The 13,678-nt window shown below is 37.1% G+C and overlaps 1 protein-coding gene across 1 annotated transcript in view; it reads right to left on the bottom strand.

Annotated features, from left to right (window-relative positions):
- Window positions 1-2,423: 2,423 nt before the first annotated feature.
- The window catches only part of FBXO45 (F-box protein 45), a 19,385-nt gene continuing 8,130 nt past the window's right edge, over window positions 2,424-13,678 (bottom strand). Inside the window, exons 2-3 of the mRNA XM_017522710.2 lie at window positions 11,562-11,918; window positions 2,424-5,597 (exon numbers count right to left, since the gene is read on the bottom strand). Of these exons, the coding sequence (XP_017378199.1) occupies window positions 5,412-5,597; window positions 11,562-11,918 (543 nt within the window). The 3' untranslated portion in view covers window positions 2,424-5,411. The remainder of the gene's footprint in view (window positions 5,598-11,561; window positions 11,919-13,678) is intronic.

The following is a 13,678-nucleotide window of genomic DNA, read 5'->3' as shown; positions in this document are numbered from 1 at the left end:
GTGAAACCCCCATCTCTACTAAAAATACAAAAAATTAGCCGGGCATGGTGGCAGGCACCTGTAATCCCAGCTACTTGGGAGGCTGAGACAGGAGAATCACTTGAACCTGGGAAGCGGAGGTTGTAGTGAGCCAAGATCTTGCCATTGCACTCCAACCTGGGGAACAAGAGTGAAACGTGAAACTGTCTCAAAAAAATAAAAAATAATAATAAAAAAAAACCACCAAGAAAATTTAAATGCTTTGGGCTGGGCACGGTGGTTCACGCCTATAATCCCAGCACTCTGGAAGGCTGAGGCAGGCGGATCACCTGAGGTCAGAAGTTCAAGACCAGCCTGGCCAACATAGTGAACCCCCATCTCTACTAAAAATACAAAAATTAGCCGGGCATGGTTGCAGGGGCCTGTAGTAGAAACTACTTGGGAGGCTCAGGCATGAGAATCACTTGAATCCAGAAGGCGGAGGTTGCAGTGAGCCAAGATTGGGTCACTGCACTCCAGCCTGGGTGACAAAGCAAGACTGTCTCAGAAAAAAAGAAAATTAAAATGCTTTGTATGAACTTTAATATATTAGGCAACTTTTAGCAACATAATCAACTGACTGATTCTCTTTTAAGCTTTTGGATCATAGGAGCCGTTTATTCACCAGTTCAGGAATAGCGTGCCTCTTATAATTCTTGCCAAACAACTGCATTATTGAACACATGTCAGCAGGGCGGTGGGAAGGTAGTAGAGGCAATTAGGGAATAAAACCCTAGTGAATTACTGTTCCCTGTCCACTTGCCATTCTAAACATGGAGAATGTGGATTCTATTATTAAAGCCATGGAATTTATAGGTAAATTCCATCACCACCTTTGGCTGCTAAGGCACCCCAATTTTTCTTTCTGACCAATGTGTAAAAATTTTCTTTAAATGTAAGCAATCACAGGTGATTAATGTTCGTTTTAACTTTTTATTAAGAAACTAAGGCAAAACAGAATTCCAAAAAATAAAGATACAGAATTCTAATTTAAATTCTAAACAAATATAAAAATCAGAGTTTACCAGTATTTTCGAATAGAGGGGAATGGCTAAATGCATTCACAGTAATCATTTCTTCTTCCTAACCTCAGATCTGCATCCCTTTCCTTCCTGCTTCTCTTGGACTAGAACATAGAATTTCTCATCCATATTTGCTATTATAATTTTTGCTTCTATAGTCTGTAAATCCAGAGAAACTTTTGTCTTTCTAAATAGCTCTGTTACTTCAGCAAATACGTGAGCACCTGCCTACTGTGCTTACATGTCATGAGCAAAAGATGAGTCTGTAAGAGATCTTGTCCCAGTTTAGGGGAGATACGACACCAATAAATAATTTTAAACAAGGTATAAAGTAATAAATACAGTACTAGTCAACTATAGATATATAAAACCAGGGAAGTTTCGAGGAAAGATTACATTCAGCTAGAGAAACTGAGGAATGTTTTTATGAGGACATTTGGGCTAGGTACGGACTGTTCCTAATAAAGGCTTCTAAGTGGTCCTGATTATCTACTACAGTCCCAATTGTAGAACTATGGTGGTCTTAATTTCTGGAAAGTAATCTTTTCAACACTAATCTTTAAAACTCAAGTTTTTGAGGGCACGGTAGCTCACACCTGTAATCCCAGCACTTCAGGAGACGAGGCAGGCAGATTGCTTGAGGCCAGGAGTTCGACACCAGCCTGGCCAACATGGCAACCCCCACCACCCAACTAAAATACAAAAATTAGCCAGGCGTGGTGGCACATGCCAGTAATCTCAACTACTTGGGAGACTGAGGCATGAGAATCACTTGAATCTGGCAGGCAAAGGTTTCAGTGAGCCAAGATTGTGCACTACAGCCTGAGCAACTCTGTCTTCAAAACACACACACACACACACACACACACACACACACACACTCCCTAAGTTTATCTCTTCAAACTGCTTGCTTCTTCAAAAGAACAAGAAAAACTAATATGACAGTCTATATAGTTTGTCGACTTAAAGTTAAAGCTGGGTATGGTGGCATACACTGTAATGTATACCAGGTAATCCCAGCTGCCTGGGAGGCTGAGGCAGGAAGATTGCTTGAGCCCAGGAGTTCAAGACCAGCCTAGGCAACAGAGTGAGACCCTGTCTCCAAAAACAAATAAAAGTTCATTATATAATAGCTTCTTTATGGTTTAGGGCTCTGTTATTTTTGAAACTCTTTCTCTACTCAAATCATTCTAAAAGGCAGAAAATGCCTAGTCGTTGAACAATGGTTTCAAATATTCAACTGTGTAAATCCTACCGGCTTTAGGTGTCTTATCGAATCTGTATCTACACTTAATGTGAATGAGGGAGATGAAATAAATGGTTTAACATTCACGTCAAATAATGAAAAAATAATGGCAACTATGAAATGACATTAACCACAAATTCCTTGTATGAAAAGATTTAATGAATTATGAGTCATTGACCATTACATAATTTAAGCCTTAATATTCTTCTTTCCTATGTAAAACCAGGTAATTAAAACAGTCTATCTCAAGTGTGACAGAAGACCATAGTAGGAATAAGAATAGTAATGTCTGCTTCCACAACTGTATGCTTCGTTAAAGAACCAAAGGAAGTGCTCCAGGTTTCCCAAGTCAACAAAGTATAGTCAGTTACACTTTTCCTGATCATACTATGAATTGAAATAGAACACTACACTTTGCTTTTAATAGCACTTTTTATCCACAGCATAAGCACTTTCCCATATTTTCTCCTTTACCCTCAATATCCTTGTGAGGTAGTGAAGGGAGGGAGCAAGGATTTTTTTTTTTTTCTTTTCTATTTTGCAGATGAGAAAACTCAAGGTGAATTTTAGATCAATGGTTCTCAACCTTGGCAACATGTTGAAATGCCCCAGAAAGTTTTAAAAAATCTTTATGACTGGGTCACATTACAGACCAACATCAGAATCTTAGCATATGGAACCCAAGGATCAATGCTTCTTAGAACACTCCAAAGTGACTGCAAAGTACAGCCAATGTTAAGAACCATTGGTTTGGATGATTTATGCTCAATCTTCAGGTGCAACTGTCTTCTACCTAAATGCTCTTCTCAGCACCAATGAAAAAGATATTCCATTTCTTTGAACATTGTAGCAGTTTGTTTTAATATTCTGTAGAGCTACTACTGGTTTCTAGTGACGAATTTACCTATCAGCTTATAAATGAAGATTCTTCGTTACCCAGATGGTCATGCTATTAACCCCCATCGCATATAATTTGCAAATGAGATATTCAGGAACTTAAATCTTTAAGAATGGCTTGTTAAATATTTAGGCAATTATTTCATTCTAGGTCCAATTGCAATAACCATGTGTTTCTGTTTTCCACTCAGCACCTTCAAAACTGCTGCAAATGAATGTTTACTAACAAAAGAGACAATTGTAAACAAAATTCTCAACAAAACCTCTTGGAATGCCCTTATCACAACCTGAAAAAGAAACAAGTACTTAAAGGACTTGATCACTTTCTAACAAGTGAATCTTCATCCTGAATCACTTCTCTTGTTTAATAAAATTTTAAACTTTGCTGAATTGAGTTGTTCTACACCAAGAAAAATCAATTTCTATATTCTCTAATACATTTAACATATAATTTCACTCTATACAAGGAGGTTTCTTCTTAACATGGACATGAAAAAGAATCTTTAATAGATTTCATCTTTTCAAGCAATGTATCAAATACACAATAAATACTTGTAAACCTTTCAGGTGGCAACAATAAACCTTTGTTCTATGGCTGAAATCCCTTGCTTCATAGGAGTATTGACAATCTTAACTCTCAAGGAGCAACCCAAGAATCCCAGCCAGCAGCTTGCTGTCCCTTATTAGATTTAAAACAAAATATAAATACAGCAATAACTCAGAAGTACAAAGATTTCGCTTTCCTTTGTCAATTCTTATGTACCTAAAACCATACAATTTATACTTTCATACAGAAAGATGATGTTAGTTTCTTTTCTAACAAAAGAAAAACTCTCAGCTCATGTGTGTTGGATTATTAATTCAAAAGCATTTTTAGTGATGAGAAATAAGATTTATAAGTCAAAACAGGAGTTAATGTTAAACTCTTCTACAATGAAACCTTCAAATATTGCCAACCTGAAGTTTTCAGCACAAGGTGTTATATTTCAAGTCCCATGGGGGCAATTACCTATAATGAGGTTAAGAATATTCTTAACCTGTTTCAGGTGGGTAAGTAAACATTTTCTTTATAGCCCCAATAACGAGTCTGAGGCTTACATTAGTTGCACGATGTAAACAATATGAAATTAAGTTGTTTTGATAATATCTACAGCATTATAAGGTTACAAAATAAAAAAACCATGAATCAATTCTTTTTTTCCTAAGCTCTCTGACTAATAGTTTTAATATTTGAGGCCTATAAGAGCAAATGGCAACGTTCTGGTTAGGAGACACTTTCTTAGAAGGCCAAAAATAAAACCGGATACCAAAAGATGCACATTATGATGATGTTGAGAACATCCTTACTGATATATGTATAATTAGAAATAGATTTGTCTTCCCTCAATCTTTAGCCAGGAGATTGAGAGATCTTTACTACAATTTTGATAGTAAAAACAAAAAAAAACCAGACTCTAACAGCCATGGGAACTATAAGCCAAAAATAATACAAAATGAGTCAATAAAACACATCTTCTCTTAAAATCCTCTTCTTTGTAGTTAACCAAACTGTCTCCAAATGTTATTCCAATTTTGTAACCATGTAGTGGTTTTTAAGAAATTAGAACTAGAACAAAGCAAACTGTTTGTCCTTTTTTTTTTTTTTACAGTTTTTTTTTTTAAACACACATATTGTATATACAACTTTTAAAATAGCTGCACAATTTTATATCTCACTTTTAGAGAAGTGCAGTCCAGGCAGACCATGCTTCTCACTATATTAAAAATATTAAATAAAACTCAACCAGTTTCATAATTTTCTAATAGTCAAGCTGGCTGGAAAAAAAGGGACTGGAGAAAGAACAGGCAGTTGTAAGATGGGATCAGTCTTCACAAACACACTACTTAAAAATCTTGCTATTTCCTTATCTTATCCCTTTGACAGCATCTTTACAATCTCACCTTTAAAGTTGCAAATAACACATTGCTAACTTAGAGACAACATCTGTTGCAACATGCATATGTCAACTGCCCACTCAACCAACTGCAACCCTGAGGATTTTTCTGGCCCAGTAGAAAGAGGAAACACGAAGATAATCTCTGGTGTAGAGTTGCTTCTCCAGTTTTCAACTTCATGTGTTTTTCAGGATGTTTCTTGGACATGCACATATGACACTGTCACTTCATGGTTCTACTTCCCATAAGCAGATCTCTCCTCCATTCTATCTTTCATCACAAGAAAGCCACCGTCATCCATCCAAAGGTTTTCCAAGGTAAACCAAAGTCACTTCTGTGTTGCCATATACAGCAGAAACTGCTGGATATAAGCAGACCTTTGGAAGTCCTCTAAATGCAACCCCCAGGAACTCATATCCACGTTCAAAAGCTAAAGTCTTATCTTCCATGTCCAAGATGACTCGAATCCTTTCTCCTATCTGCAAACAGACATGAAAAGGTTAGAAAAAAATCTGCCAAAGGCATAGCTAGAAGAAACACGATACAAATCAAGAAGTTGCAAATATTAAGAACATATATCCTGAAAGCTATCTAGGAAAATCAGAAGAGGGCCAGGCGCGGTGGCTCACGCCCGTAGTCCCAGCACTTTGGGAGGCCAAGGCGAGTGGATCACGAGGTCAGGAGTTCAAGACCAGACTGGCCAACATGGTGAAACCATGTCTCTACTAAAAAAATACAAAAATTAGCTGGGCATGGTGACTCATGCCTGTGATCCCAGCTGCTTGGGAGGCTGAGGTATGAGAACTGCTTGAACCGGGACCCGGAAGGCAGAGGTTGCAATGAGCTGACATGACACCACTGCACTCCTGCCTGGGCTACAGAGCCGAATTTCATCTCAAAAAAAAAAAAAAAAGAAGAAAAGAAAAATCAGAAGGGAAGCTTTCTAGTCAGGAGGAAACATCTATAAAAAAAGGACATACATCTAGCCAGGTATGGTGGCTCACGCCTGTAATCTTAGCACTTTGGGAAGCTGAGGTGGGCGGATTGCTTGAGCCCAGGAGTTCAAGACCAGCCTGAGCAACATGGTGAACATGGTGAAAACCTATCTCTACTAAAAATAGAAAAATTAGCTGGGTGTGGTGGTACAAAGTCCATATTGCACCACTGCTCGCTGCACTCCAGCCTGGGTAATGCACACCAATCTCATCACAAATACTTACTTTGATAGTTTTGTTTTTAAGGACTTACATGGAATCTACATTTAATTACTAACAATTTAAATGTTCCACCTGAACACTGCCTAGATTGATTTTATTTACTCTTTGTTTAAAAGTTTTTCTTTCTTTTTTATTTTTTCAGACGAAGTCTCGCTCTATCGCCCAGGCTGGAGTACAGTGGTGTGAATGAAGCTGGCTGCAACCTCTACCTCTTGGGTTCAAGCAATTCTCTTGCCTCAGCCTCCCAAGTAGCTGGGATTACAGGCACATGCCACCACATCTGGCTAATTTTTGTATTTTTAGTAGACATGTGGGTTTCACCATGTTGGCCAGGCTGGTCTCGAACTCCTGACCTCAGGTGATCCGCCCGCCTCAGCCTCCCAAGGTGCTGGGATTACAGGCATAAGCCACTGCACCCAGCCATGTTTAAAGGTTTTTCTTGAGGTTAACACTAAAATCTGTAACTTGGCATATTTTACCGAAAAGAGCAATCTAAATCAGCTTCTTAAATTACTACATTATACATACAATGGAATATTATTCAGCCATAAACTGAAATAAAATTTTAATACATGCCACAGCATAGATGAACCATGAAAATATTATGCTAAGTGAAATGAGCCAGACACAAAAGGCTAAATGGTATGATTCCATTTATATAAAGTATCTAGAACACATATAGTAAATACTAAACACATATACTAAATACATATAGTCAGTAGAATTAGAGGTTACCAGGGGTGGGGAATGAAGGAAATAGGGAATGAACATATTAGAGATTATATTGGGGTGAGGAAAAAGTTTTGGGTATAGAAAGAGGTGACGGTTACAAAACATTGTGAATGTATATAATGCCACCAAATGGTATACTTATAAATGGTTAAAATAATAAATATGTATGTTTCATCACAATTTTAAAAATCACAGTAAGAAACATAGCTTTTAAAGTTTTTACAAAGCAGTTACACATGTGTGGAATCATGAATAATCAAATCTGGCTCTAAATTCTAAGGTAGAATATAGAATAGGCTTATTAAATAGTCAATTTGTGGTTCACAACTCTGAAACATCTGATTATTAAACGAAACTGGAAGCACAATATATCCATTTTTCCCATTTGGAAAAGCAAGCAAAAAAAAAAAAAAAATAAAAAAAAAAAAAAAAAAAAAAAAAAAAAAATAAAAAAAAAAAAAAAAAAAAAAAAAAAAAAAAAAGGAATGCTTCATCTTTATAGTTTGCATTTATAAAAGGATGTTGCATCTACAAAATTGGAAGCAGAAAGTCCTTATGTGTGCAATCAAAATTTAATTATTCCTGACTAGGATAACCCCTGCTATTGTCATTTACTTTCCTTCACTGTATTTCCTGTTAACAGTAACTGCCAACATCTGCTTTTTTCCTCCCTTTGCCTACCTCACAGATTAACCCACACCCCATTTTATGGATCTAAAAACCTCCAGATCACCACCACCAGCACTACCCCTACCAACAAAATATTAACAAACTAGAAATGAAAAGCTAATTTTGTTGAGTCTTTGTGTTTTATTTGTATTATCCCATTTAATCCTCACACCAATCCTAGGAATTATCCCTTTTTTACAGAAGTTGAAGCTAAGCAACTATTACTCTTGGTGAAATTTGCAAATTTGCTTCACCTTTGAGCATACAGCATGCCCAAAGCACAAGGGGGAGAAAGCAGAAGTCTTACCATCTTTAGGTGCCAGAGGGTAACACTTGGGAGATGGCAGAGCAACTGGAAACTTGGAGGTGGAACTCCAGAAGCAACAGAACCACAGAAAGGATGAACCCCAAAATTTGAGAATTAACTGCCCAAATCCCTGAGTGACCACTATAATACAAACGCACAGGGTAAATCCCCAGGAAACCATGCTGAAAAAGCAGCAAAGCTGAAAAAACTGAGCAGATGTTAGCTGCTACACATCACAAGAGACAGAGCTTATAGTTTGAGTATAGGCAAGTTAACTGCCTACTAAAACAAGAAAACCTATACTTTTCAGAAGAATAAAGCTGTTTCTATAAACAAAACATTCAGGAGTTACTACTACATATTATCTACATGTCTAGGTTTCAGTAAAAAAATTACTAGATACGAAAAGAAATAGGAAAGTATGATTCATATTTGGGGGAAAAAGGGCAATCAATAGAAGCTGAACCCAAGTGGGCCTAAATGTTGGATTTGGCAAAGACTTCAAAGCAGCTATTATAAATATATCCAAAGAATTTTTTAAAAATATAGTATAAGTAAATAAATAAGGAAACTCAATAGAGAAAAGGAAATTTACTATAAAAAAGAACCAAATGAAAATTGTAAAGCTGAAGTGTACAATAAACAAAATTTACTAGCCCAGCTCAACAGCAGAGTTGAGATGGCAAAAGAAAAATCTATAAACTTGAAGACAGAACAACAGAAATTATCTAACTTAGGTGGGGCACGGTGGTTCATGCCTGTAATCCCAGCACTTTGGAGGCCAAGGCAGGCAGTTTGCTTGAGCTCAGCAGTTCGAGACCGGCCTGGGCAAAATGGTGAAAACCTGTCTCTACAAAAAATACAAATATTAGCCGGGCACTGGTGGGGAGCACCTATAGTCCCAGCTACTCTGGAGGCTGAGGCAGGAGGATCACTTGAGCCCAGGAGGCAGAGGTTTCAGTGAGCCAAGATCATCACGCCACGGCACCACTTCAGCCGGGGTGTCACAGTGAAACCCTATCTCAAAAAAAAAAAAAGAAAAGAAAAAAAAGAAAAGTAAATTATCTAAACAAGGTTGGGGAGAAAACAAGAACACAGCTTGAGAGGCACAGAGATAAGGACAATTATCAAGCAGTCCAACACTTACATTAAAGGTAAATGACTGAAACACTTAAAAGTCAGAGACTGAGACTGGATTAGATAGTCTCTGTGTAGGAGATCCATTTTAATACAAAGACAGATTAAAAATAAAAGGATACAAGAAGAAGGTACTTTGCAACTATAAGCATGAGGAAGCTGAAGTGGCTGTATTCAAATCAGAAAAAAATGGACATAAAGACAGAGTATTTCTAGAGTCAAAAGAGGTCATTTCATAACAGAAAAATAAATCAGGCAGGGAGATACAACAATTAGAAATGTATATGCACCAGTAGTAACAGAGCTCCAAAATACATGAAGCAAACAGTGACAGAACTAAGAGAAGAAAAAGACAAATCAGCAATCATAGACGGAGATTTCAATACTCCTCTCAGTAAGTGATAGAAGAGGTAGGACACAAAATCAGTAACACTATAAAGACTTGAACATTATCAATTGACTTCACGTAATTCTTATTTACAGAATATTCCATTCAACAAAAGAATATACATTTTTTCAAGAACACATGGGGCACTCATCAAAACAGACCACATATTGGAATAAAACTAATCTCAATAAATTTAAAAGGACTGAAGCCATAGAGCATGTTCTCTGAAAAACAATGACTTAAGGGCTTTCACTTACAAAATCATTACAAGGGTAGTTACAGAACTTTCTTTTTATTGATAAAGTCTAGACACACTTCTCACTATAGTATCTGCAGAGCCTAAAAGGATAGCGAGGAAACATTCTATGAAAAAAAAATCCTTCCAGCTTTTATACCTCAGAAAGTGGGATGTATTTTTGGTTCTTCTGTTTTAGTATGCTTGACTTGAGATCATTACTGAGGCTGGAGCTTTTTTTTTTTTTCTTCTTCTTTTTATTAAATTTATTTTTACTTTTCTTTCTATTCTTCTTGAGGCTGGAGCTTTCATGTCACATGTGGCTCTGAAATATGCAATCTCTAATTCTTTAAAGACTTCCAATTTCTTATCAGATTATTGTATATTACACCCTGCTGAGTGTATAGTAATAAATATGGCTTTTACAAATAGGAAATATGATTTTAACTCTAGAATCAAATGAGTAAGCCTTAAGCCTAAGATGAAAAGAATAAAAACTATAGCAGTTTGCCTGAATTTGCCTGTCTCTACAGAAATCACTGATGCCTCCAGGGGCTTTGAATCCACAAACAGCAGGTATGTGTGCATGTGCATACATAGAGATGTATTTATTGGGGTAAGGAGCTTAGAAAAAGACTTGGATGTGCCATGATATAGGAAAGATGGCCATCTAGAGTAGGGGTATTCAATTTTTTGGCGTCCCTGCGCTACAATGGAAGAATTGTTTTGCGTCACACATAAAATACACACTAAAAATACCTGATGAGCTTTAAAAAAAAAAAAAAATTCAGCCGGGCATGGTAGCTTACGCCTGTAATCCCAGCACTTTGGGAGGCCGAGGCAGGCAGATCACGGGGTGAGGAGTTTGACACCAGCCTGGCCAACACAGTGAAACCCAACTCTACTAAAAATACAAAAACTAGTCGGGCATGGTGGCACATGCCTGTAGTTGCAGCTATTCAAGAGGCTGAGGGAGGAGAATTGCTTGAACCCAGGAGGTGGAGGCTGTGGTGAGCCAAGATTGTACCACTGCACTCCAGTCTCAGCAACAGAACAGAGTGAGACTCGGTCTCAAAAAAAAAAAAAAAAAAAAAAAAAAAAAAAAAAAAAAAAAAAAAAAAAAAAAAGAAAAAAAAAAAAAAAAAAAAAAAAAAACGGCAAAAAAAATATCATAATGTTTTAAGAAAATTTATGAATTTGCATTGGGTCGAATTCAAAGCCATCGTGGGCTCCATGCAGGCTGTGCAAAGCTTGATATAGAGCATGAACTGGCAAACTATGGTCCCTAGACTACAGCTGTCCTGCTGCCCATAAATAAGGTCTATGGAATACAGCCATGTTCATTCATTTACATATTATCTATGACTGCTTTTGTGCTATAGAGTTGAAAGTTGTGACAGATCCTTACCCTGAAAATGACATTTAAAAAAAAAGTTGTGACAGAGACCATATGGACTGCAAAGCTTAAAATGTTTGCTACCTGGCCCTTACAGACAAGGTTTGCCAACCCTGATCTGGAGCAAAGAGAGGCTGATTAAAATTGTATTAGGAAACAAATAATGAGATAGATCATTTATACATTTATTTAAAAATTGTCAAAACATCTCCTTGAAGTTTGGGTATTTGGAAAAATAATAAAAATAATAAAAAGTTACCAAAAAGACAAACAAAACTGCTACATAAAAATCTGCAAATTTAAAACAAATTAAGGTGTGATTTGACGAAGGCTCATACTTAAGAAAACCCCCTGTTTCTCACCTGGTATTTTGGTGCATTGTTGCACTGTGGAAAACTGCCATTGACTTCGCCATTATGTAGTAGATTATTGTCCACTAGATTCCAGCCCCAGCTCTGGTCATCACTGCCTAGCAATGCCACATAACCTTGGCACTGCATGGGGGCCCGTTTTGTGGCGATTCCAATCACTGCCACAGTGCCCAGAGGGCCCTCCCACCACACTTCCCATGCATGGCGGCCCTCACTGAAACCAATCTTGGTCCTTGCACCATCAGTGCTCTGAGCGATGGGGTTTCGATGTAAAGTAAAGCCATTCTTCTTAATGTAGACATTCCTGGAGCAGTCATTAGTGCTGAAGGCATGTTGGAAAGCACGTATCTAAAAAAATGAGAAACAGACCAAAGAAATTAAAATTTTTTTTTTCTTAAATATTAAAATGTACCCAAACTTCAGGCTACATGTTTTTAAATAACCAAGTTATATATTTTTAAATAACACAAGTATTTAAAATAATGGCTAAAGTTTCAGGATGGTATACTAACAGAATAAATTGGATAACATTAAAAATAACTGCCAACCGTTTCATCACTGACCAAAATTGCAGTATTTCCTCAAACAGATTTCTCAAAAAAAAAAAAAAAAAAAAGAGAATTCTTGTATCTTAGAGATAATACTGTTTATGAATAAAATAATGATATCTGGGAATTGCTTTGAAATATCTAGAGATGGAGTTGGAGTGTGTGTGATATAAACATGAAACTAGACTGGCCATAAATTAATCACTGGTAAAGCTTGGTGGTGGGTATAAGGAAATTCATGACACTATTTTCTCTACTTTTGTTTATATTTGATATTTTTATATCAAAAAGTTGAGAAGTACAGTTTTCATAGGGGCAATGCTGTCATCAGTAAGAATTATATTTTACATAAAACAGAAACTTGAATCATAGCAGCTCTAAAGTTTATGAAAAATTTTAGCAAACACAAACCACTTTAGATCCTCAGCCTACTTGCTGAATATGACTCATACAATAAAAAATCACCCATCTCATTTCACCAAATCAAATAATCCCCTAGATAGCATCTAAGTTCAACTACTAGAATTTATAAAGAGAAGTTATCAATAAGACAAGCTAGTTGACTCTTCAGTAAATACAAAGGTTTACACTTCTGAAATAAAGAGGGTATGAAAATAACTCTATACAAATAATAACAATTTCTCATAAACAATTTTAAACTTTCAGTCTGCATGTTTAAAATTTTTTTTTTTAGACAAGGTCTCACTCTGTCACCCAGACTGGAGTGCAGTGGCACAATAGTGCATTGCAGCCTTGAATTCCTGGGCTCAAGTGATACTCCCATCTCAGCCTCCCGAGTAGTTGGGGTTACAGGTTGAAGTCCCTAGGCCTGCCTGGTTTGTATGTTTTTTAAAAAAATCACTTCTTTACTGTAGTCAAATTACCCAAAAGCAGTGGAAGGCTGGGAGCTACTGCTTCAGTTAACCTGAGAAATCAATTCCAGAGTCACAGAATGTCAGCATTTAGAAAGATCCTTAAAGGTCACCTAGTCCTTCTCAGGGATTTCAACTGCTAGTCAGTGCAAGAAGCCCGAAGAGAAGTCAGGTATCCATTGCTCTCATCACCTGTTCATGTACCATTCACCAGTACTTTACTGTTTTGTTGTACTGCAGAGCACAGATTTAAAAAAAAAAAAAGAACTATTTGTTTCAGGTATTCTATGTATTTAAAAGGAGGCTATAAAACAGAAGCATTCCCAATTTCTTTCCTATCTGCTTTATACGTATAAAGTGTACTTATAAAAACACTTATAAAAACAAAACATAAGATTCAATGCAGGGGCTGGGTGCGGTGGCTCACCCCTGCAATCCCAGCACTCGGGAAAGCAAAGTGGGCAGATCACTTGAACTCAGGAGTTCAAAACCAGCCTGGGCAACATGGCGAAATCCTAACTCTAGTTAAAATACAAAAAACTAGCTGGGCGTGGTGGTGCACACTTGTAATCCCAGCTACCTGGGAGGATGAAGCAGGAGGAGTGCTTGAGCCCAGGAGGCAGAGGTTGCAGTGAGCTGAGATCACACCACTACATTCCAGCAGCTTGGGTGACAGAGCAAGACCCTG

This window comes from Cebus imitator, unplaced genomic scaffold (genome assembly GCF_001604975.1).
Source record: "Cebus imitator isolate Cc_AM_T3 unplaced genomic scaffold, Cebus_imitator-1.0 Scaffold0, whole genome shotgun sequence".
Classification (NCBI taxonomy): Eukaryota; Metazoa; Chordata; class Mammalia; order Primates; family Cebidae; genus Cebus; species Cebus imitator.
This window is presented reverse-complemented; position numbering and strand designations above follow the sequence as displayed.